Source organism: Salvelinus alpinus, chromosome 7 (genome assembly GCF_045679555.1).
Source record: "Salvelinus alpinus chromosome 7, SLU_Salpinus.1, whole genome shotgun sequence".
NCBI classification, from domain to species: Eukaryota; Metazoa; Chordata; class Actinopteri; order Salmoniformes; family Salmonidae; genus Salvelinus; species Salvelinus alpinus.
In genome coordinates, this window is record NC_092092.1 from 28,921,901 (window position 1) to 28,947,821 (window position 25,921).

The 25,921-nt window shown below is 41.4% G+C and overlaps 2 protein-coding genes across 2 annotated transcripts; one reads left to right on the top strand and one right to left on the bottom strand.

Moving 5' to 3' along the window:
* On the bottom strand, positions 1 to 15,622 carry LOC139580155 (aconitate hydratase, mitochondrial-like). Its single transcript, XM_071408695.1, has 17 exons — positions 15,519 to 15,622; positions 14,153 to 14,295; positions 13,703 to 13,961; positions 12,040 to 12,132; positions 11,654 to 11,812; positions 11,371 to 11,521; positions 11,016 to 11,120; positions 10,686 to 10,777; positions 10,495 to 10,600; positions 10,121 to 10,278; positions 9,784 to 9,857; positions 4,922 to 5,033; positions 4,524 to 4,805; positions 4,161 to 4,352; positions 3,743 to 3,875; positions 2,124 to 2,245; positions 1 to 1,948 (listed from the first exon to the last, which is right to left on the bottom strand). The coding sequence occupies exons 1-17, from the start codon at positions 15,552 to 15,554 to the stop codon at positions 1,817 to 1,819; spliced, it is 2,349 nt and encodes a 782-aa protein (XP_071264796.1). The 5' UTR covers positions 15,555 to 15,622; the 3' UTR covers positions 1 to 1,816.
* LOC139580157 (PHD finger-like domain-containing protein 5A) lies at positions 15,526 to 25,804 on the top strand. The gene is made up of 4 exons (XM_071408699.1): positions 15,526 to 16,069; positions 16,464 to 16,487; positions 24,068 to 24,234; positions 25,614 to 25,804. Exons 1-4 carry the CDS (start codon positions 16,018 to 16,020, stop codon positions 25,701 to 25,703), a joined length of 333 nt encoding a protein of 110 aa, XP_071264800.1. The 5' UTR covers positions 15,526 to 16,017; the 3' UTR covers positions 25,704 to 25,804.
* The last annotated feature ends 117 nt before the right edge of the window (positions 25,805 to 25,921 follow it).

Below are 25,921 nucleotides of genomic sequence, written 5' to 3' on the forward strand. Positions count from 1 at the left end.
TATAGTCATTGAAATGTCAGTTTATTTTACAACCCATTGCAACTGGATAGCACTCATTTCTGCAATACAGAAAAAAAGAACACCGAAAAAGACATTTAAATACACATGGATCCAGACACTTTCCATACTGTAGACAGGAGGGGGGTGATGATAGTAGTAGAGATCGAGATTGTTTGGCATGAGTGTGTATCCTGTCTAGGGGGTCAAGGCTAGAAGGGATCCAGCTTTGTCAAATTAAAAATCAAAAGTATATTTTTCTCCCTTCATTTTAACTAACCCTAACCCTTTTCCTAACCTAATTCTCAGGACCTGCTACGAAAAGTCAAATCTGATGTTAATTTGACAAAAGCTGGATCCTTTCTAGCCATGACCTGTCTGGGGGGGTGAGGGAATTATATCGAACAGACATTGAGGCCATGGTACCATTTCTCCCATTGCACAGCAGACTCGGAAAGCTGCTGCACTTCGTCACTCAACTTTAATGCAGTTGGGATTCGATGTTCAAATGTGTTTTATAAAAATACAGAAAAATTCATAAAATGTGTAATTCCTTGCGGATATGTTTCTAGGCAGAGTTAGCTAGTATGTTTGAGAGAGTTCCCATACACTGCTAAGCAATGGGAGTGCTTTAGGTGTCTTTGACACCAGGTTCACTTCAGTGGTAAAGACAAGGATTTTTTCCCTGGCCAAGTTACCTGACTCAGACAAACTCTGGGCACTAACATGTAAAATTAGATAAGAGTGCAAAAAATAAATAAAAAAACACACAAGACAGGGCAAAAGAGTCTGGTAGTCCAATCAAACTGTTCTCTATGAGGAGACCGCATTAAACATGTCAATGCACATCCAAGCTTTGAGAGAGAAAAAATACAATCACTAAAATATTTGAAGCTTTGACCTGTGTTGTATTATTATTCAGTGGTGGTGGGATGTTGTTACAAGGAGGTAACATACACATATAGAAAAATCTATTCGCCTTGTATTAACCAGCATGTGTATTCTATTCTTTGTATTTTGAAGAATCTACAACAAAATTAACAAAACACATCATACGGCGTGTGGATAGAGCAGAAAGGACAAAGCAGACACTCGATCACTAACGCAGATAGATCGTGCCGCCTGCAACAGATACAGTGCTAGACTGGTGCAACTCAGAGGCAAGGTGAGTGACTACAGGACTGACTGAAACAGACTTCAAGCCTCACCAATCGGTTTGAACTGATAACAGGAGGCGCTGCAATTGGCAGCGTATTAGGTTAATGTTCCGCTCAAAGTAGAGCGTGTTGGTGTGTACATATGACACTTAATGGTAAGTGTCCCTTTGAATACAGTATCTGCGAGACAACATTCATGCCTAACAGACAGTTAATTCTCTGTCTACCACAGCAACTCACAGTACCTTAAAACAACTCTACAGTAGTACCCATCTGTATGTATGCACTCCTATCTGTACTGCAAAGTTTGATGCGTTTCTTACATATGAAAAGTTCTGTGGTTTGTGCTTGACTTGTATATACAGTGCAGGGCAGTGGATGTCACATGCAGTGGTTGATGATTGTACTGGACCAGAATCGTCATATATTTTATTCTTTACCACGTCTCAAAACTCTTAAGTCGCCTCCTCTCCCTCATCACTGATTGGTTAAATGGAGCTCATATTAAAAAGTACTTTTACCTTACAGATCAGTGATAAACATAAGGAGAGGGAGGAAGCCATTCAAGACTATTGAGACATCCCATATCTTTAAAACACAGCATGTCCCTTGTCCTCTCAACCCCTCCCCCTGTCTTCGTAGCTCTTCTTCCCTCTCTCAAGTTACTGGAGCTCCTTCATTCTGTTGAGGGCCGAGCCGGCCTGAAACCATTCGATCTGTGTCTCGTTGAAGGTGTGGTTCAGCTGGAACTCATCTTTGGTGCCGTCACTGTGCTTCACTACTGTAGACAGGGGCTGGAGGGGCAGGGATACACCATTAGAGTTACAGACATGTGAACCTTCTGGAAACAAAGTCCCAGACCCTAATCTGGAGGTGGGCGATTCTGATCCTGGACAGTCTCATTTAGACCATGATTAGTTCATGATAGGCTGGAACAAAAGCCTACAGATTGGTGTAAGTGCCACTCACCTTTCCTGGGGCGAAGGTTGCAAGTCCTTTGATGGAGATCTTGTCGTCTGGGCGGATCTTGTCGTAGTCAGCGGGGTTCTGGAAGGTCAGGGGCAGCATTCCCTGTTTCTTCAGATTCGTCTCTGTAGAGAGAAGGAAAGAAAAAAGGTTAGTTGGGTGGATGTTGAAAAGGAAGTTGGCGAGGGAAGCAATGTAGATGCAATGTTCTGCTTACACACAAACTGTTCCTTTTAGCCTGTACGTAAGTTACCGTGGATCCTGTTGTAAGTTAACGTGGATCTAGGGCTGGGCGATATGGCCAAAATAATGTATTTGATTAATAAAAAAATTATTTTATTGATTAATAAAAGTTCTACATTTGCTTTATGAGTAGTGCGCAACACCTATTCTAAATTATTTCAATGGGTCTTTCTCCATTCTGATCGTTTTATACTGTTCAATTCAACAAAAACAATTTCCTGCATTTACATCAATTTCTGCACTCATTTGAAAATTTCCACAGTATGAAAAAAGAAACCTCTTTTTTTTACCCCTTTTTTCTCCCCAATTTCGTGGTATCCAATTGGTAGTAGTTACAGTCTTGTCTCATCGCTGCAACTCCCGTACGGACTCGGGAGAGGCGAAGGTCGAGAGCCATGCGTCCTCCGAAACACAACCCAACCTAGCCGCACTGCTTCTTGACAACGCACATCCAACCCGGAAGCCAGCCGCACCAATGTGTCGGAGGAAACACCGTACACCATAAGCCACAGGAGTCACTAGTGCACGATGAGACAAGGATATCCCTGCCTGGCCAAACCCTCCCTAACCCGGACGACGCTGGGCCAATTGTGCGTCGGGCAATGGACCTCCCGGTCACGGCCGGCTGCGACAGAGCCTGGGCTCGAACCCAGAATCTCTGGTGGCACAGCTTAGACTACTGCGCCACCCGGGAGGCCCCTAGGCCTCATTTTTAACCAAATGTTGCAATTGCGATTTAGATCAAAACACGGGTGAACTTTTGGAATCATGGAAATAGAATGTTTATTTTATAGTTAGAATATAAATAATAGTGGTCACTTTGAATACAGTGTTGTTTGACATGACAACGAATGAAAATGCCTTCGACTAGTTATTGTGACAGGGTAGTAACCAAAGTGATGTTCAGTGTTTCCTAGGGGACCCCATAATCTTTGGCTACATTAAATCTTTATTCATGTAGTCAACATATTCATGCTTCGCCTATTCCTCTGATTTAGAAGATACTGTTGCACAAACATGCGGATTTAGGCCTCCACCAGCACTGGTATCAGGCTGTATTAGCTAGCTACGTTTGCTTTGACTCAGTACTTTTATTAGCTAGTTAGCGATTAGCATTAATGGCTAACACAATTTAGCTTAACTTGCTGAGAAAATACAAACTAGCTGTTTGCAGATGTAAGAAACGCTTGTGGATTTATATTAAGATCAAAGTGGAAACATCATCGTCATCAACATTGTGTTGCATTGACCATTTAACAAACATTCAAATAGCGTTACAGAAGGTATAGTAAAAACCCAAACCGGTCCGTGCATCAATACCGGTATATAGTAAAATACAGTATAACGCCCAGCCCTACGTGGATCTTGTAGTAAGTTACCGTGGATCCTGGCAAAGCTCTTGACGATGATGCATCTTCCTCCCAGGTGTCTGGGCTCCAGGGCTGCATGCTCTCTGCTGGATCCCTCACCGTAGTTGTCATCTCCCACAACCACCCACGACAGACCGTTGGCCTGGGAGAGGAGGAAGGTGAGGAGAGTTTAAAAAAAAAGGGAAAAAAAGAAAAGAAAAGGGAAACCATTAAAATCCCTAATCAATTTTAATTTCTTACATTGATGGCCAAATGTTTAAGGGAATGCCTAATCGATATCAATCCCTCTTGGAAAAATTGATAAAAGGGTCTGAGTCTTAACGAGACAGACTTTCAAAGGGAAATTAGAGCGAAAAGTACACTTGTTGATCTCAAATGAGGATGTGGTTTGAGCTAGGGGTCAAGGGTCATCATCCGGGGCGCTTACCTTGTAATGGCGGGCGACGTCAGGCACACCGCCGTACTCTCCTGTCAGCTGGTTCTTGATCTTGTTGACGCCGTCGTTCTCGATGTTGACTGCTCCAATTAGCATGTTGTTGGAGATGTTGTCAAGGTGACCACGGAACTTGAGCCATGGACCAGCGGCGCTGATGTGGTCTGTGGTGCATTTCCCCTTCACCTGGAGAGAGAGCATGAATGGTGGAATGGGAAAAGGAGAAGAAGAGTAAGGTTGACTGGAAAGGATCACATTTTTAAAAGGAGTCTTCAGTTACAAAATACATTTCTATCTGAACATTCTATAATGTCACACCCTCCTGAACAGACCCCAGTGTGTCCTTTGACCCCTGACCTTGATGAGGATTTGCAGGTCCTCCAGGTCACCTCCGGCCCACTTGTCAAAGGGCTCCAGCAGCTGCAGCCGGGTGCTGGTGGGGCTGACGTCCACCCTCAGTTTTGAGCCACCCTCGGCAGGGGGGTGCTGGTAGGTGTCCTGACCGGGGTCAAAGTCCAACTTGGGCAGCTCGTCTGCACTGGGGGGCTTCAGCTTGAACTTCTCTCCATTGGCGGCCGTAAGGTAATCAACCTCGGGGTTGAAATCCAGGGTTCCTGCGATGGCCAGGGCTGTGACGATCTGGAGGAGCAGAGGACAAGGGAGGCAAGGTGTGTGTGCGCAAGTGTATAATATTTATATGCGAGTGAGAAAAGAGAAAGTCACAAAATAAGGTGCATTTAGCGTCCTAAAAGTACCTCAGGGGAGGCGACAAAGGCGTGTGTGGCTGGGTTGGCGTCATTCCTGGCGGTGAAGTTCCTGTTGTAAGATGTGACGATGGTGTTCTTCTCTCCCTTCTTCACATCACGCCTGAACAGAAACATCAACTTAACACTGTATCCCAAATGGCACCCTATTCCCTATATAGTGCACTACTTTTGACCAAAGCCCTACGGGGATGCTATTTGAAGCACATCCAATATTTTAAGACACATTTAAGTCTAAATGAATAACAGAATGAACATAAATAGGGCTGTGGCAGTCATGAAATTTAGTCAGTTGGTTATTGTCATGCAAAAGTCTGCCGGTCTCACAGTAATTGATGTTAATTAACAAACACGTTTAGCATCTCCAGGCCTCCACACAAAAGCTGCTGATGCGGGTCTTGGCGCCTTTGGAACAAAATCAATTGAATATACACCGTCACAATATATCCCTTTAGGACTATCCTAAACAAAAAAATATATATTGGGTGACCGAGAGTAATCTGTTCTACCAAAAAATTGGTAGAAATGTTTAAAACGTGTATTTTTCATTTTTAGACACATCCTATGTGTTTTAACATAATCAACTATATGCACTGAGCTTGTCTTATGCTTTGAGTGCACTGTTTGATGAAATAATTAAAAGACATGAGGGAGTCCGTCCGCAGTAGATTTGATTGTGCTGGACCGGCTCAGACTTCCTGCGCAGTGTTAAAAAATAAATAAAGACATCGAGAGACTGACGAGCACCCGTTGTCTCTCCCTCTCTCCTCCCTGCTGCAGCGACCAGCACAGAACAGCAGTGTTTACTGCGCTGTCCGTGTTACTGAACCTGCAAAATAATAACAGCCATTTGACAAAAGTTCTGTTGCAGAATCCCTCATTTGTTTAGGAAAAACATGCCCTATTCCAGCAACCGTTCCTCTCGTTACGTGACACATGTATGCATCGCAAAATGGATGCAGAGGACATGACAAATAAACTTGAAAACGGGGGAACGTTTACTGCTTCCTCAGGAGGGAAAAGGGAAGTCAGATGTGTGGAATAAATTTGACTAGTTGTGGAAAATACTGGCGATCAAGAAAAAGGTAAGGAGCAAGCGCTGTGTGCATGTGTACCAAACAGGTGCTGTTAGATTACAGTATAATTTGTCTGATGGTTTGGAACAATGTAAACACTAAATAAATAAGCGTGCCAGACCTTTTCAACGCAGATCGCGCTTAAAGTCCTGCCATCTCCACATTGGTTTATAGAAGCAGGTACCCACATGCCATCTCCTTATTGGTTATACCCACGTGGGTGATTGAAAGACGAACGGTTTTGCCGGTTGTCGTGGTAATACTATGAAAGTTTAGATGCCAATCACCATATAAGTTCAAAGATGAAAAAGCATGGAAGGAGGAGAGATGACTAGAAGCGATTCGGTTGGCCGCTTTGTGTGTGGATTAATTGGCGGAGTAGAGGAGCTTGTGCATTTCAGGTAAAATAACAACTCAATGTATATATCCCAGAACAAATTAGCTAGCAACAGCAAGCTAGCTAAATAGGACAAATTAGCTAGCAAGTGCAAGCTAACTAGCTAAATTGCCATACATGTTAAATGCTTTTCGACCTGTCCCCAAATTAATGTCATTGGTTCAGAGTTTGTTTTGCTATTTTAACCTGTGTGTCATGATCGTGTTTGGTGTAGGGGGACAAAATATATTTATGCACGATAGCGCACGCGTGCAGCCGGATTGGGTTCCGTGTTAGGCCTACAGCTCGATGGTGGTTAAGGCTGCTATACTAAGCCTACTAATGTTAATGACAGGTATTATTATGATCATTATAATAACAATAAGACCAAGAAATGGGTTATTATAAATATTTTGAGACAATTTCAAACACAAAATAAACAATACCCTAACAACAAAGTGTAAAGCCTTCATTACAGAATAAAAAACAGGCATCTACATTTGCCCGGCATTTTAGCTATCGGTGTGAGGTTCGGCAGGCACCTAAGTCATGTAACTGCCTTGCAGTTACATGTGATCATTTTCGGTTTTAATTTTAAAGTACCAACTCAGAAAATGTCTGATTTAAGGCCTTCCAGTACTTGAATTTCAGAGCGCCAAATTCAAGTACTTTAAGCACCTTGTGCAAACCATGCCGTCTTCTAACTCCACTGCTGCCTCCGCATTGGTTCTCACCACCAATATGCTGGGTAACATTGCTATTATGCACATAGCAACATGGTCTAGGAAAAGGTGCCAATTCAAAAGCGCACTGATGTTTCAGAACCGCGGACAGCGAACGCTATCTAACGCGGGAGAAAGTGCATCGTTATCGTGTTGCACCATTGTTCTTATATAATAACCCTATACAACTTCAGTAGCACGTCTTAGTGATGGACCGTGCCATCCCCACGGCCTCCACAATGGATTAGTCCACTCATACAAGTGTGAATCAGACAAGTGTCTTGTACACAATTTTTTTATTGCTATATACGTGACTGAAGAAATCTGTCGACCAAAAGCCTATCGACTAAATGGGGTCCGCCCTATATCCATCAATTTTAGGCAGGTCTAAAGATACATTTTCTTCATATCATAACGTATTTCTGAAGAACAGAATATGTGTTGGCCTACTGCATGTTATCTGGCTATGCACCATGTCGTAGGATTGTTCATTTTGCAGACAAGATATGCTTATAAATTCTGTGCCATTATTTTATAGTAAGAAGAATATAATTGAACTTAGCTGAATAAAATAAAAAGGATATTTTTCCCCATTCAGGAGCATGTGCATAAGTGGCTATATTGAGTGTAAAAATGATCATTAGAAAATGGTTCTGTATGCTAGATTTAGAGTTAATTGCTACTTTAGTTGTGAATGGATACAAACCTTAGAAATCAAAAGAAGCAGTGTATTCGGAAAGTATTCAGACCCCTTGACTTTTTCCACTGTTACTTTACAGCCTTATTCTAAAATGGCTTTCCTCCAGACGTGACACTTGGCATTCAGGCCAAAGAATTCAATCTTGGTTTCGTTACACTGGAGAATCTTGTTTCTCATGGTCTGAGAGTCCTTTAGGTGCCTTTTGGTAAACTCCAAGCGGGCTTTCATGTGCCCTTTACTGAGGTGGCTTCCATCTGGCCACTCTACCATAACGGCCTGATTAGTGGAGTGCTGCTAAGATGGGAGAACCTTCCAGAAGGACAACCATCTCCACAGAGGAACTCTGAAGCTGAACTCTGTCAGAGTGACCAAGGCCCTTCTCCCCCCAATTGCTCAGTTTGGCTGGGCGGACAGCTCTAGGGGGAGTCCCAAACTTCATCCATTAAAGAAGAATGGAGGTCACTGTTCTTGGGGACCTTCAATGCGGCAGAATTTTTTTTGGTACTCTTCCCCAGATCTGCACCTCGAGACAATCCTGTCTCGGAGCTCTACGGACAATTCCTTTGACCTCATGGCTTGGTTTTTGCTCTGACATGCACTGTCAACTGTGGGGCCTTATAGACAGTTGTGTGCCTTTCCAAATCATGTCCAATCAATTGAATTTACCACAGGTGGATTCCAATCAAGTTGTATTGTAGAAACATCAATGGAAATAGGATGCACCGGAGCGCAATGTCAAGCCTCATAGCAAAGGGTCTGAATACTTATGTAAATAAGGTATCTTTTTTATAAACTTGCAAACATTTCTAAAAAACAGATGTCTCCTGGTCATTATGGCGTATTGTGTGTAGATTGATGAGGAATTGCTTTTATTTAATTCATTTTAGAATAAGGCTGTAATGTAACAAAATGTGGGGGGAAAATCAAGGGGTCTGAATACTTTCCGAATACACTGTACATGATGCGACTATCGGCATTGATGATTTGAGAAAGTCGAGAGAAAAAAAGAAAAAAAAGCTGCCACTACCTTGCCTCAGGCTGCACATGCCGTTTCCTTATATTTTCACCCATCAGACTACTCTCCATTTAATCTAGTCTTTACTCATGTAAAATTAGTTTTGATTTAGAACGGCCCATTATTAAATTGGCAAGATAAAAAAATAAAAAAACGTCATCCGTATATACTGGAATAGCGAAGATGCCACTTTCCTGCAGGTATGTTTTTCACTCTGTTGGATAGGCTACTTGAGTAATTTCTCTGCACGACAGGTGAAATTCCACCCAAACCTGTTCCTGCAGATACCCAGTGCTTAATTTGGGAAAGTGAACAGTAACATATTTTCACAACGAAACATTTGATTAAACTGTTGACAGCCCCTCTCTCTGCACACTGGAGAAAGGAATGAAGGAGATAGTAGCTAAAAGGTATTGTCAGCCTATATATATATATTTTTATATACACATCTTTTCCTGTCATGTATATTATGCGGTAAGCCATGTATTGTATAAAGACACAATCATTATTTTAATTCAGTGTTCTTGGGCTCAAATATAGGCCTATGCTTACAGCATATGGCTGTTTTGAATTAATCATCACCTTAGAAAAACGCTGTCCATTTCATTGTGTTAGGCTTTGAGACATCCACAACTGTTTTCCACTAAGTTGCAATCTGTTGAACTTCTTTCTTCAAATTGATCAATCACAGTGAGGTGAGTTTTAAAAGCGTATTCCGTTTTCATGCAATTTGCGATTATATTTGCATTGATGTCAGAGTGGTTTGAAGGACAGTAGAGCCCTGAGTACCAGGCCATTAGCAACCTGATGATCGTACTACTAATGCATGTCCAGAGTGCATAACAGGAGATTACCGTGACTCAACTGTCACATTGAATTTTACTGCTGTCATGACTCATGACTGCCAGTAATAAGATCACCCTAATAGCTCTTAACATAAATGAGTAAGTCAACTAATTATTACCTGTCCCACTGTCCAATGCAGGGTCCACAGGCGTTGGCCAGGACCATTCCACCAACATCACCAAGGATCTTTGTCTACAGAACATACAGCTTCAATTAGGAGCAGCTAGTAGAAGTAGTTCCTGCTGAAGATATCAACATCCAAGGCTCCAATTACAAATTGACTACATATGATGCCCTTAAAACTAGAGCAGAGTTGTGCCAAAGTTGACATCCTCCTAAGAGTCAAGGATGTTAACAATATTTTACAACAGTTATCCTGTTGACCAGCACCCAAGACATCCCTGATCATATCCCCTTCCCCTATACTAGACATCTGCCCGTGCCCAGGGACTCACATATCCATCTCGCTCGATTGTGGCGCGGATCTGTTCAGACCCGGGGGTGATGGTGAACGCAGCCTTGCACTTCAGACCTTTGTCCAGGGCCTGTTTGGCCACGGAGGCAGAGCGGCCCATGTCCTCATAACTGGAGTTGGTGCAGCTGCCAATCAGACCTGAGGGGAGGGGACAGAGAGCTTAAGGAGCCACCTGCTGCATGTCTACTTTCTCAGTAGAAAATCTATAAATCAGTATACAAGGCTAAAGCCAGATGTATAGTTAATAATATAGTAATAGCACAGCAATAGCACAAAAATAGCTCTAAACAGAGACATGGTTGAGAGAGCCAGTGGCCAGCTGTGAGGTCAAAAGGATCTGAAGGCTGCACTGACCCACTTTGACCTGCAGGGGCCAGCCATTTTTCACTGCCGTGGCCCCAATGTCTGCCATGGAGTGGGCCAGGTCAGGGGTGAAGGGCCCATTGATGTGGGGCTTCAGCTAGGAGGGACAAAGAAAAGTAGCATGGTTAGGTTGGGTGCGTGGAGGTGTGTGAGAGAGAGAAAGAGCAGGGGAGGGCACTCACCTCATCTAGGTTGATCTCGACCATTGAGTCATACTCACAGCCCGCGTCAGGAACCAGCAGATCAGCGTAATCGTCAGCCAGGGCAGCAATGTCTGAGATAGGGAGGGCAACGGGTCAGATAAATGGATCAAACAGCTCTTTAAAAAGAAATGACAACCCTTTCAGGGGAGTGTCCAAAATGGCACCCTATTCCCCTTATAGTGTATTATATAGGGAATAGGGTGCCATTTGAGACGCATTCCCAGGACTTCCACAAACATATTCAGGATATAACCAGAGATCATTGCACATCACACACATAGACGTGTTTGACGACATGAACTGACTGACCTCCACGGCCAGTCTTCTCCAAGTAGGTCTTCATGCGGTGGTTGTAGGGGAACACAGAGGTAGTGGCTCCAATCTCAGCCCCCATGTTGCAGATAGTGGCCATTCCTAAAACCCACAATGGTCTGTAGGTTACTATAGGCATTTCTACAACACAAAATCCCAATGTGGCTTGATAGTAAACACTTGATGATTATGTATGGTGTGAGGAGCACAAAAAAAACAGAAGTACAGTATATTAGACCAGAGATCAGCTGGTCACCATCCTAGATAGATTATGAACTGTCTTATTGACTACATAACCCCTATGAAGTGTGCAGTAGACTGCAGAGGTAACCAAGTCCTCCCTCTCTCTGACCTGTGCAGGAGATGGAGTCCACCCCAGGTCCGTGGTACTCCACAATGGCTCCAGTACCTCCCTTTACGGTCAGAATCCCAGCAACCTTAAGGATCACATCCTTGGGGGATGTCCATCCTGACAGCTTGCCTGTCAGCTTCACCCCAATAACCTGACGTTGGAGAACATGGTTAAGTGATGTTTATGTAGTATCAGTTGTAGAAATGCATTATACCACTGTACTATATTACTGGGACTTCAGGAATAAGGTTTGTGTTAAATATAAACTGGGAATCACACTTACATTGGGACACTTGAGCTCCCAGGGGATGCCAGCCATGACATCAACAGCATCAGCCCCTCCCACTCCAATGCAGATGGAGCCCAGTCCACCACCATTGGGTGTGTGAGAGTCTGTGCCAATCAGCAACACCCCTGGGTAGGCATAGTTCTCCAGGATGATCTGAAATGGTAGTCAAATATGGTACTTACCACTGCAAACATAGCTCTTCATTATAAATGTGCAATATCTTGTTAACATTACGTTAACATAATGAAATTCTGGACATACATTCATAAACAATTTATTGGAATGTAATTCTATAATCAAGTGAATGCATTACCATAAATCAACACTAGGAAAAATAGTGCCTTCAAAAGTGTAATTTCAGATTAGCCTTGTTACTGTACCTGATGGATTATGCCAGAGCCTGGTTTCCAGAAGCCCACTCCATATTTAGCTCCAGCACTGGCCAGGAAGTTATACACCTCCGCATTAATATCCTAAGGACCAAGAGAAAAGGACAAATATTATTACTGGTACTTTATTCCCTAGTCCATCCCCCAGGACTGATGATTTTACATTTTAGTCATTGAGCAGACGCTCTTATCCAGTGTGACTTACATGAACAATTAGGGTTAAGTGCATCGCTCACCTAGCCAGCTCGGTATTTGAACCAGCGACCTTTCCGTTACTAGCCCAAAGCCATTAACAGCTAGGCTACCTGCCTCCATCCCCCTGACCAGGACTGAAATATCATGATTTTAGGGGCAAGGTCATTTGGCCTTGCAGAGGTGCCCAACCTGCTAGGTCACCAAGGACATTAACCAAAAGAGACAATAAATGCATTTGAAAACATAAAAGCTGGTGTTTTTTGGTTAAGAAAAAAGTACTAAAATAATTAGCTATGTCAAAGTGTAGGTGATAGGCTATGCATATTGTCTACAGCATCTCATGTCGACACCAACATGAGGCACCAGAAAATGTAGCCAAACTTGAATGAAAAATATAATGTAGGATAATTAATATTATCGCCTAAAGGCTTGATTCTGTCAACATACTCAAGATAGGCCATTGCCTGCTGCGCACCACAACGTCACCCACCTTGCAATCTGAGCGGAGTCAGTCAGCATTTTGAAGCCATTTAACCATAAAATGTTTCAAACCTGGACTTTTTATTTTATGAGGCATGTCTTACCTTACTTCAAAATAGCCTAGTCAAATTCTGGCCATAGGAATGTTGAGGGAATTATTTTATAAACCCTTCCTCATATCATTGAAACCAGTAGGCTATTTCTCTCATGTTCAACTTTCATTGTCCAGCAGCCAGACACAATCCTAGCTGTAGCTTAATATCTTCCCTCTTTCTAAAGGATATTTTCATTTGCCACATTTTCCCGCTAATTGCATTTTGGAAGAGTCGCACATATAGCCTACTGTCTTGTGCACGTATACTGTGAAGAAATAACAGTTTATCAACATATTAAGCAAAAAATTCTGATCTGTTGCACCAGCCCAACTGCTTTTAAAAGTTTTTTTTTTTTTTTTATGAATTTGGGATCTATCATCCCACAACTGTTCCAGATTCTGTTTGGAATATTTATTTATCGTACAAAACAAGCTGAGCAATAGAAAAGGTATATTTTCGTACTACGGGAGGATAGTAGATTGACATAGTCTATTGCTTTTGCTAAATGTTATGCATCTTGTTGACTGAGGAAAAGTAAATGTGGACAGTTCTAACTTATTCAATGTGTGCCTCAACATTAAATAAGAATGACACACACCGTTGCATCCCCAATGTGTGGGTCTTCACTTGTAGCCTACTTCAGAGCTGCGAGGCCTGTGATAAGGACCAGATGACTTGATGGACATTGGCCAATAAGAATTGAGATATGAGAGAGCCATGTGAGTGAGGTGCTTAGGAGTACAGCGATTGGCAGCCGGGAGATTATTATATTCAGCCACTTTGGCCGCGAGGCATGGATTTTTTTAGGGGGCATTATGGCCACAAAGGGGGGAGACGGCCGTCGCTGTCACCGGGAAATTCGAGGCCTGCCCCTGACCTCTCACCTTTGCCCTCGCCAGGTCCTTGGCTCCTCCAATCTGGGCCTCGATCAGATGATCACAGTGGATGGTGGAGGGCACAGCCACCTGGGGCAGGCCACTGCTGATGAACTGCAGCATGGCCATCTGGGCTGTGGCGTCCTGCATGGCCACGCGGTCCGGCCGCAGACGCAGGTATGTACGGCCCCTGGCAATGTCCTGCCCCACAGGGTCATCCAGATGGCCGTAGACAATCTTTTCTGAGAGGGTGAGGGGACGGTTGAGTCTGAAAGGGAGGGCAGAGAGTGTGCAGAGTTACTGTTAAGGGCTACACGTAGCTCTAATTGTACAGCTGACATTGAAGTTGGCTAAGTAAGAAACAGAATGGCACCACACTAGAACAGGCCTGCCACCCATCTCACTGTAAACATAGTGAAACAGGCACATGTTCTAGTGTAAACAGAGAGGCATACTGACCTCTTGCGCACAATGTTGACATTCTCATTGAGCTTCTCATAGTTGACGTAGTTGCTGGGCTCAAAGCGGCTCATTGACACTTTGGCCTTGGCATTGAAGGCTGCAGACACGTGCATGCGCCGCACACCCTGGCCCAGGGCAAGCTGGGGACAGAGATAATAATAATAATTTAAAAAAGTGAACATAAAAATAATTTGGGCCTAGAGTTAGATAAGTATTTGGTTGCTGTACTATAGCCCATGAGTAAACAACTTGGATGAAAAAGTGTGCCTGTACCCACAATGAAATAAACCATAAAAAGGGAAGGGTGGGTTTATTACAAAGTTATGTGTGTGTGTGTGTATAGAGAGCACTATGTGGCTGGGAGTTGCCAATAAAAACGTAAACATTTTCTTGTTGAGCACATAAAGACTCATTCTAGCTCAAGGTGAAACAGCTCTTCCTGTGCCTCTAGATGGGAGCAGTGGAATTGGATGGCTTTAAGAACTTCCATTGTATGGAACCAGATGAGATCATTGGCACAATGTGAGGTTAACAAGCATTCGAGAATATATGCATGTGTTTGCCAGCATGCCAACGTCAAATACAAAGACAGAAAGTTATCTGGAATTTTTTTATGTTTAGTCACTAATCAGCACTAAATGAGTCCTTCAATTAAAATCCCTGAACCCAGGCATACAACTGACAGCTAAGACATACAGCTGAGACATACAGCAATAAACAGGTATTGTTTTCTTTCCGTGTCACCAAGGAGGTACTGTCACTCAAAGGTATGGGGAGGAAACCAGACCTATGAATATCAAACAGCTCTAGAGATCAGATAAAAAATAAAATAAAAACATCTTAGCATAACGCCAATAAATCCATTTTGACTTGAGATAAAAAAAATAAAAAGACCAGAAAGGTCTCGTATGACAAACTGCTTTCTAATGACACCCCTCTCTCCGGACTCTAGTCTAACCGTGTTTTCACCGAACATACTGCGTCGTGCTTGCCAGCGCCTTGTGCGGTTGCTATGCGCACTAACCTTGCGTTAACCTTGCGACCAACAAACGTGTCCTCGGTTGAAATGACATATAGAGCGCAAGACATCTTACATTAGGGCACCTTCGTCCAATTTTCAACATTACAAATGGCTTTAAAAAGCCATATTTGTGTGGAAATGACAAACTTGAGTTCATGACGAAGCTTTGACTCAGGACAAGATGACCTGGGTAGTCGGCAAGACTGCTCGTACGCTCTCAAACAAACATTATATATAGACATCAGGTCCACATACAAAGTGCATTCACTTATATTTGAAAGTGAACTCTCACACATCGATGGTACATAAATGTGATAAAATGTGTGAAAAACTGTCACCTACCTGGAGCCGGGCAACGGTAAGACAGTATATCGCCATTTTGTTCACTGACAAAGATGTGTCGAACAGAGGTGACGTCAGGTTTTGTAGCCGTCTAGGTCGCGTGTCTTTGCAGGAAAATAGAACGCACGTGTAAAGTTGTATTAGAAATATAGCTTTTCTGTGTCCTACTCTAATTTTGAAATCAGAAATGTATATATAATATATTTTCTTAACTAATATGCGACATGAATGCCAAACATTAAATCCTTCTATTTTGTATCTAATATTTTGTATACCTAGCTGCAAGGACCCCGGGATGAATTATGTGCAGTTCATATTTATTATTCTCCCTTTGAATTTAGCCAGATTAATTCACTAACATATCCATAACTATAATATTTTAACTAACGTGAAATAATCTAAAATAATATGATCCGAAAAAGAAACTAAACCAAAAGAAAAGAAAAGAAGAAAGGGTCAAAGTTCAACATAGCCATTGCATGTCCTGCGTTCGACGACAATGGCTAAACATCATCCAGATTTGATCTTTTGTAGAAAACAAGCCGGTGTCGGTAAGCTGTTTGTTTTATTTTTTACTGCATATGATTGTATTAGTACTAACTTCTTGTCAGCAATTATCCGTGCTGTGAATGGGTTATTGCTGTGCTCAAGCCTTTTGTTGATAGTGGCTAGCTAGCTAAGCTACTACAGTAACTAACATGCTATTAGGGGCAGTTAGCACATGTTGTTCATTCATTTAGCTAGTTAACGTTACCATAAATTGCTTCTTCGTCAACCCTTTGACTTGCCTTCTAACGTTATAGTTAGCTATATTGAAGCTAAATTGACTCAACTTTGTTATTGATTACATAACGTTACTCGCGTAGCCAGCTTCATGAAACAATTATTTGTTGGCTAAGTTACTATACAATCATGTTCAATAACTGATTTCTGTTTACTTTTCAGCTATTGGAAGATTGTGCGAGAAATGTAAGTTTCAATATAAAACGTTCACAACTTTACATCTATGTCTGTCTCAAATAGGGTCATGTCTCGGGGGCTGTTAAGGGCCGCGACGCTCGGTTTGAACATTAACACATATCGCTTGCGGTACGGTTTTGAAAGCATAAGGGCTTTATCTTTCATATTGGCAATAAATAAAATGTTTAATTGATACCTTTTTATAGGTTTAGGGTTCCCAAGCAGACATATTTCCATGTTACAGCGCTTGTTTAAGGAAAGCAGATTGAAGACGGTGCACTACCTGTGCTAATTAACGTTAGCTATCTGCATCTCCGAACACCTGTGTGTAAATGGTAGACAAACGCCACAAACGTTTTGTCACCGAAAAAGACTGTAGGCTGCAGCTGTCTTAAAACAGTGTGTATTTTGCATTTGTAAAATTATTTTGATTTGATATTAAAGTAGAGCCGTATCACAATTGAGAATCGATTCACGTTTAGATGGAGTATTTGGCTGGTTTGGCTTCCAGAGCCAATTCGACCTTTAAACAACATATAAGGTCCTTGCACTAATGAGTAACGTCAGGCTCATTTAGTCAAATATTGGGCTAAATAAAACCTTTCGTACATGGTTGGCCGAAGTGGTCAGAAGGTGACTTTTTGGCATTCAGGAGATAGAGGTGCTCAATGTTGACCCCATTTTACATACCCTACCTAGCTATAGTTTGTTACGCAAGATATGTGACAACTGTGTTTCCATACTCGAGGATACAGCTTAGCTTATACAAAACGTCACCATAGATTTTTAAACTAACCTGCTCTTGGCGATACCTTCTTCGTTCTCAACTCGGGAAAGGTTAAATGTCCGTGTCCAGTTGCAGGTGGTTCTACAAAAACCAGAGAACTCAGGAAAATATTAAATCATGTTTTGTACTGCGCGAGGAGGTTCCTCGCCATCTTAATAAGCTTCTAACTTATAGCCTCTGTCACTTGTGCAATACACAAGCACCTGTGCTCCGCTGGCCTCTCCTCAAAAAACGCTCATTAGCCCTTGGAGTCCCATGCAGGAATAGCTAGACTAGAATAGCTTGCTGGACATTTAAATTTTTTGCATTTCTTATACCAATACACTATTCGAAGAGGGACGCAAGCTCTTTGTTGCTGAATGTTAAATACAGCAGCCCAATAGAACTCACAGGTAGTTTGAAAGAAGTGTGAACGCGGTAGGGTACAGCAGTTATTTATTCAGACCCATAACCATTTGATATTTGTAAAGAGAACTGCATCTAAAGCTAGTCCTATATTATTAAAGGATGACATTAGAATGATGAAGATAAGGACAACTTATTTCATTTAACTGTTGAAAGCGAGGAAGGAATGAAGCAACAATTGAGAGAGAAAAAGGTGGTAGGCTAACATTTGAGGAAATATTATGGAAGGTACAGTATATGAGTCAGCCTAATAGTTATACAAAGAGGCCCTATTATTTCAAAATCAAATTCGCTAGCCTATACTTATAACTTTGTAGGCCGCGTGTGCTGCACCAGAATCACATGTTTTCTTCAGCTTTATCATTGTTTAAACAATGTGTATAATTCCAGTCCATATAAAACAGTATAGTACAATTCAGTAATATGTTTCACTCTCAAAGATTTGCCTACTGGAGCTAGTTTAATTTATTTACCCAAGAGCACCTATAGCTAGCAACATCTATGGGCGTTAATGGTTTTTCTGTCATGTGCAATGTGCCTATATCATATATGTATTGGATAATGGCACAGTCATTTGGGCTTGGGCTCATTACATGTTGTTAATGTAGGGTTCATAAAACGTATTGTAATGAAACAGCAGGGGGCAGATCTCGAACCCTCGACCTTCTAGCCCGTGGTCCGGCGCGCTATCGACTGTGCCGCAAAAGCATGCTCATGCGGCAGAGTCAATTTCCGCGCTTATAAACCCAGGGTCGTTACACTAGTCCCTACTTTCAAAGAGCGCGTCCTCGCGCTAGCTTGCGACTCTACGTCTTACAGGAACGCACTCACCGGCCAAGCACACGCACTGTCGTGGATGCAAGATCCGATCACTTCTGACACCAATGTAATGAGACAGCAGAGAGCAGGTCTTGAACCCTCTAGCCCCAGGTCAGGCGCGCAATCGACTGTGCCGCAAAAGCATGCTCCTGAAGCAGAGTCGATTTCCGCGCTTATAAACCCAGGGTCGTTACAGTATTTGATATATGGCGGCTCAGGTAGCATCGGGTTTGAATTTTCATGCCGCTTAACGCTCTAATCAAATCCAGATATTTATATGCTTTATAATGCTTTTGAATGACACCTGGTTTTGGCGGGAAATACCGGGTTACCCAATCAGTAAAAGCTTTACCATGTTTATCTCTCAATACGTAAGTGAAGTTTAGTCTAGTGCTGTAGGTTGCAGTAGCGGTGTGTGGGTAAAACCATCGGGGAGGCCAATCCCCCCCCCCCCCAAAAAATAGCCATATTGCAACCAATGTGTTGTGATAATTGTATTTGCTCTATAACCTGTTAGTTCATATGCCTTGACACCGGGCTATATAGGCATAAGGCTGAGACAATAACAATAAGAAGACAGTGGCAGAATAAATTAAACCACACACTTGTTTCATTACAAAACCGGTGAGCAACATCTGTACGGTGAAGTCCACAAAACATATTGCATGTAACAACAATTACATGACCGACAGCATGGTCAAGCAAGGTAATGTTTACTACATTTTTGGACTACTACACAACTTGCGTTAACTCCGTGGTTCTAAAGTAAATCGCAAAGAAAACGAGCTGCCTCCACTATTCCAGCACCATTTCAACTTCATTTAATCACCGATGCATAGTCTAATACAGTGACAACTAACTGATAACAAAAACTATTTAGTCCAATCAACGTACGCGACATATGACGTGGCTGTCCATGGTACTGATTTCTGTGATTTCATTTTGCCTAAATGGTCTATGACTCACGTTTTTAGTTTGTGTTGTCCTAGGCTACCTTGCTAAAATACTTGATTTGCTAGCCTAACTTCGTTTAATGGGCAATGATGCGCCAGGCAAGCTAGTTAACATTAGCCTACTACATCTAGCTACATGTTGAACTTCCATTCTCTCAGGCCAGGGGCACAATGCATGAATGTATGGTTGGATCAGAATCGCCGTTATAATCATTGGCCAGTACGGAGAATTAAGTAAAGCCACAAGTCCAAATCCTATTCTCCATCCATGGCTAATTTAGCAATGGGGCGATTTTTAGCTAGCTAGCCCCCGGAGAACAACAATACAATGAGATGCAACAATCATTTAAAAAAATTGGTCAATAATTACGTTTGGCTTGTGATGCTGATTGGTGTGATGCCAAATTCAAACTGGCCTCCCTTGATGTTCTTATTTGGGGGTGCCTCAGGACTATTCACAGCTGAGCTCACTCGGTTTAGCTCAATGCTGATTGGCTATTATTTTAGATTTTGGGGGGGAAGGGGTGGGCTAATGCTCGCTGGCTTCCCTTGCGTTCAATGCTACGGGCGGCAACAATGTCATACTCTTTCTGACCATACAGCATCAGATAGATACGCTACACAGACTGAGGGGCACTGTTTTGTTTGCTCGGTTGCTTTTACTGGTGAGATACATTCAGCCTCTTGCGAATTGAAGGAAATGTATGAAACCGAGATATGAAAGATAAATTATTTGTCGTCAATTTTGGGGGGAAGCTTGCCTTCCCTTGGTATCCATGAATACATCCTACTGGTAGGTTGGTTATCTTTGAATGCAGCAGGTAATCATTCTTAAAGTCATTACTTAGTCAAATTAACCCCAGAATTGGTATAAACTAATGGTTTGTGTTAAGATTTATGAATTATATTCATGACATTGTTTATCTACATAATTTAAATCTAACATTAATTTGCATGAGACAAAGCCCACTTGATCAATAGTTATTGCGCTAGTATCCTATGATGCCACTGACCACCAACTGGTCTGGGGCAGCCATCTAAGGTTGCAGTGACTTTATATTCACACAGCTTCTAAGGACGTATGAGGTTTACATGCCACATTTCATTGTTCAATGTCCATTGGTTCAGTTCTTATAGCCCTGGTGTGATAGGGTGCCATCTAGTGGTGTAGCGTGGCTGATTTTGAATGCAGAAGATTTAAAAGGTATTATTATCATTAGCATATGTGCTAACAGGCATCTATAGGTACAGTGTGGCCATAATTGAGTGCAGTAACAATTCTTTCTCAAAAAGATTAGACTGGTATAATGAGTCTAAACACAACATCTAGAGTGAATCTGAAGTATGGTTCATGAGAAGATGATTTTGAGCATTAGCATTACAAATGTAAAGAATGAGTTGCTAATAGTTTCATTTTTTTTTTTTTAGATATCAATACCAAATTCAGTGTGGTTCATCTTAGGGATGTCAAGTTTAAAGTTGATTGCCAACTGTGAAGTGGATTTACATTGGTTTAAATGGACACGCAAAATCGAATTTCTTATTTGTCAGTAACTCAGGCATTTTGAACAATCCCTTAGCTTTTCTCAAACCAAGTTAAGATGCACCATGGACCTACATTCTGAATTTTGTGTCATTTGGTCCTATGGTTCATGAGAAGAAGATGAAGTGTTTTTAACATTTTAGCGTATGTGCTAATGTGCATCTACTGGTGTAGTGTGGCCATCTTTGAATGCATCAACACTATTTCCTCAAACTCTTTAAGGACTATTTTTGAGTCCCAAAAACAAATATGGAATGAATCTGACTAGGTCCATGAGAAGTAGTTTAAAAAAATATATTTTAAGCATTAGCGTTACATAGTCAAAGTGAATTGTTAATATTTTCCTCTTCCTGGATTTATACATTAATGATAAGTACCCATTATCCTTTATAACTGATTAAATGCCTCATGAGCTTAGTTCAACTGTCGTAACTCATCAGAACCCAAAATATAATCTTGTTTTACTCCAATGTTTGTAAACAAACATTTACATTTACAGAAAATGTAAACAAACACTAAATAGCCTCAACGTGGTTGGACTTTAATTTTAATATCATGGATGGTCAATCATTGCTTCCATAGCTCGGTCTATACATTTGTGGTTACATTTCTGCAGCCCCATCCCTCAGCTTTTTACCAAAACTGGTTCAACTGCTGATTGCCCCTTTAAGATATCGATGTCAAACTTAACATGGTTCATCATGGTAATGACCCTAAAAAGTTTCAAGTTGATAGGCCATTGTGGAGAGGATTATTGCATTTCCTGATTTATCCATAACTCGGCCATCTCTTAACCAATCCCTTCACTTTTCTCAAACTAAGAGATGTACCATGGCCTATTTTGTGTTATTTAAATTATGGTTTATAAGAAGTTTTCCAAAATGTCCAAGATGGAGGAAAATCTATCCTGGTGGACATTGTGAATCCTTAAGGCAAATCTGTTCAGCATGAAGAAAGACACGTACAAATTACGTTTCAAGTCTCTATGTCAAACAGGGTGATGGATATGAGGGTTTAAGTGAGACTGCTTATAACAGTGCCAACTATAGGCGAACTGGTGCCATTATTTTTGACAAAGTTACTCATGGCCTCTAGTTTCTGTAAAAAAGTTACCAATCTATGCTTCAGTTATTTGACCATGTCAAGGGGAAAAGAAATACAGAGAATAACAATTGGTTTCAACACCCATTTTACTACCAGTAAGATGGCCCACCCACTGTCAGAATAGACATTCCCATTCAAGTTGACATCTATTCCCACTCAAATCAGCATTATTTAATGAGTGGACCTCAACCATCTTTGTGGTACCATTTGAAAGTAGAAATTTCAACTTAATTCACATTTTAGTACATTTATCAGCCAAAGCATGACACCCACCCTGTATTCAAGAGTATGCTGTGTCTCAAACGATGGCAGGCACAACACAAATACCACAGATGACGTAGCTTAGACCCTATTTTTACATGTATGAACAACAAAAAACATTGAGTTTACGCGTTTTAATATCATCAATGTTTAAAGGGGGTGACAAAAACATAGTTTTCATATTATATCAAAATCAACCGTTTTATATTTTTCAGCGACGAAGACTTTGTGATGGTAGGGTGGGGTATGCAAAACAGGTCAACTTTGAGCATCTTGATCTCCTGGATGTTTTGACATTCAGGTCTAAAAAGTCATTTTTAGACTACTTCAGGCTAACATGTATGGAAGGTTTCATGCAGTCAGAGAGGTATTGAACTCCTATGGAATGACCCAATAGACAGAAGTCAATGTCCCCCTCTCCCAAACTGTGTAGTTAATACTTTTTTCTCCACTTCCTCAGATTAACCCCATACACCCTGCAGTTATATATATATATATATACTACCGTTCAAAAGTTTGGGGTCACTGAGAAATGTCCTTGTTTTTGAAAGAAAAGCTACTTTTTGTCCATTTTTACAATCAAATGTATCAGAAATACAATGTAGACATTGTTAATGTTGTAAATGACTATTGTAGCTGGAAACGGCAGATTTTTTAAATGGAATATCTACATAGGCGTACAGAGGCCCATTTATCAGCAATCATCACTCCTGTGTTCCAATGGCACGTTGTGTTAGCTAATCCAACTTCAACAGTGAAGCGGCGACTCCGGGATGCTGGCCTTCTAGGCAGAGTTCCAGTGTCTGTGTTCATTTGCCCATCTTAATTTTTACTTTTTATTGGCCAGTCTTAGATATGGCTTTTTCTTTGCACTCTGCCTAGGCCAGCATCCCGGAGTCGCCTTCACTGTTGACATTGAGACTGTTTTGCGGGTACTATTTAATGAAGCTGCCAGTTGAGGACTTGTAAGGAGTCTTTTTCTCAAACTAAACACTCTAATGTACTTGTCCTCTTGCTCAGTTGTGCACCGGGGCCTCCCACTCCTCTTTCTACTCTGGTTAGAGCCAGTTTGTGCTGTTCTGTGAAGGTGGTAGTAGTACTCAGCGTTGTACGAGATCTTCAGTTTCTTGGCAATTTCTCGCATGGAATAGCCTTCATTTCTTAGAACAAGAATCGACTGACGAGTTTCAGGAGACAGTTCTTTGTTTCTGGTCATTTGGAGCCTGTAATCGAACCCACAAATGCTGATGCTCCAGATACTCAACTAGTCTAAAGAAGGCCAATTTTATTGCTTCTTTAATCAGCACAACGGTTTTCAGCTGTGCTAACATAATTGCAAAGGGGTTTTCTAATGATCAATTAGCCTTTTAAAATGATTAACGTGGATTAGCTAACACAACTTGCCATTGGAACACAGGAGTGTTAATAATGGTAATGATAATGGGGCTCTGTGCACCTATGTAGATATTCCATGAAAAATCTGTTAACAGCTACAATATCCATTTACAACATTAACAATGTCTACACTGTATTTCTGATCAATTTGATGTATTTTTAATGGTAAAAGTTGATTTTCTTTCAAAAACAATGACCTTTCTAAGTGACCCCAAACTTCTGAACGGTTATATATTTTCAACACTTTGATGGCTTTGTTTATGTGCATGGCTCAGTTCAAAATTGCATTAACACACTCATCCCTCTTTCCCCACTCTCCCAGGCGATGGAAAGTGTGTGATCTGTGATTCGTATGTGAGGCCGTGCACTCTGGTGCGCATCTGTGACGAATGCAATTACGGGTCGTACCAGGGGCGCTGTGTCATCTGTGGAGGTCCCGGGGTGTCTGATGCTTACTACTGCAAGGAGTGCACCATCCAGGAGAAAGATGTAGGTGTCCTACCCTCTCACCCCTTTATCACACTCAGATTGTAAAAGGAGTAGGAAGATCTGCACACTGTTGAATGCTCCTGTATAGTTAATATAAACTACATTGGAATAAACTATAAGGGATAATTCAACAGTGTGTGCAGGTACTTATTTTACAAGCTCAACCTAATATTTATTTCTTAATTCCAGTCTTTTACTTTTAGATTTGTGTGAATTGTTAGATACTACTGCACTGTTGGAGCTAGGAACACAAGCATTTCGCTACACCCGCAATAACATCTGCTAAATATGTGTGTGACCAATGAAATTTGATTTCTACTCCTTTCGCAACATTTAATGTTGTAAACAATTTATAGATGTCTAAGCAGGAAATTGAAATGAAAGTGGTTCTATAATTTAGAGTAATTTTCAGCAATCCAGTTTAAACCCATTGTCTCACGTCAGATAGCGCAACGATTCTGTCGGTTGAAGGATGAGCATCGCATAGGAGTCATACCACCTGTCAGAAGACAATGGTGTACCATAAATATTAGAGGAAAGCATATCCACATTTTCCCATGGAAAGAAATTATAAAGATTCCTGTCTGTCAAAGTGGGCATGCTTTCTAATAGTGTTGCACAGGTATACCGGTACCAAAACACCATGATACCAACATTTTAGAATACCCTAGTACCGTTTCATATGATACTAGCGACCTTTTCTGCCAGACCGATCTAAAGAACGTGCTGGCGCCTGTTATGCAATGTTTATAAAGTCAGTTGAATTTAATCAACAGCCACTAGTCTATTGTATGCAGGTTCAATAATATCCACTTCACTTTCATTCACATATCAGATGTAGCCGCATCCCTACCAGCCCTCACTCATCTGCTTCTCCCCGTCCGCTCTTCACATGTCTATTCCTCTGTCTGTTTAAAATAATACAGAGATGAGGTAGTCATTAAAAATCATGTAACTATTATTGCACATTTAATGTGTGAGTTCATGCAACTTGTTAAGTTCAGGAGTAAAAATTTGCTTATTTAGGCTTGCCATGACAAAGGGGTTGAATACTTATTGACTCCAGACATTTCAGCTTTATTTTTTTATTAATTTGTAAACATTAAAAAAAAACATTCCACTTTGACAGTATGGGGTATTGTGTGTTGGCCAGTGATGACTCTCAATTTCACAAAATGTTTAATTATGGCTGTAATGCAACAAAATGTGGAAATAGTCAAGGGGTGTGAATACTTTCTGGGCTCAGAACATGTTCGGCTTGTCATAAAATCTTCCCAATATGTACTACCCGTTAAGCTATTTTTTTTCACACAGTCTCTGGTTTATACCTGCTCTAACCAGTTGCTACTCTCTCTACACTTCTTGGTTTGACCCTACAGCGAGACGGATGCCCCAAGATTGTGAACCTGGGCAGCTCAAAAACGGACCTGTTTTATGAACGGAAGAAGTATGGCTTCAAGAAGAGGTGAAGACAGGACAGTCCAACATGCTTTGCTTCAGTTTTGTTGTTTTTACTTTTCTTTTTGTAAACATGTTTTGACAATACAATAAAGCTTTTATATTAGTGCAATGTATGTATTTCCATTTAGTTATAGGGGTAATGATCTAGTGTTCACACTTCTGAATTGAGCGTTAGACATTAAAATTCTTATTTTTATATCATGAACGGGGAATGTCCAGCAGGAAG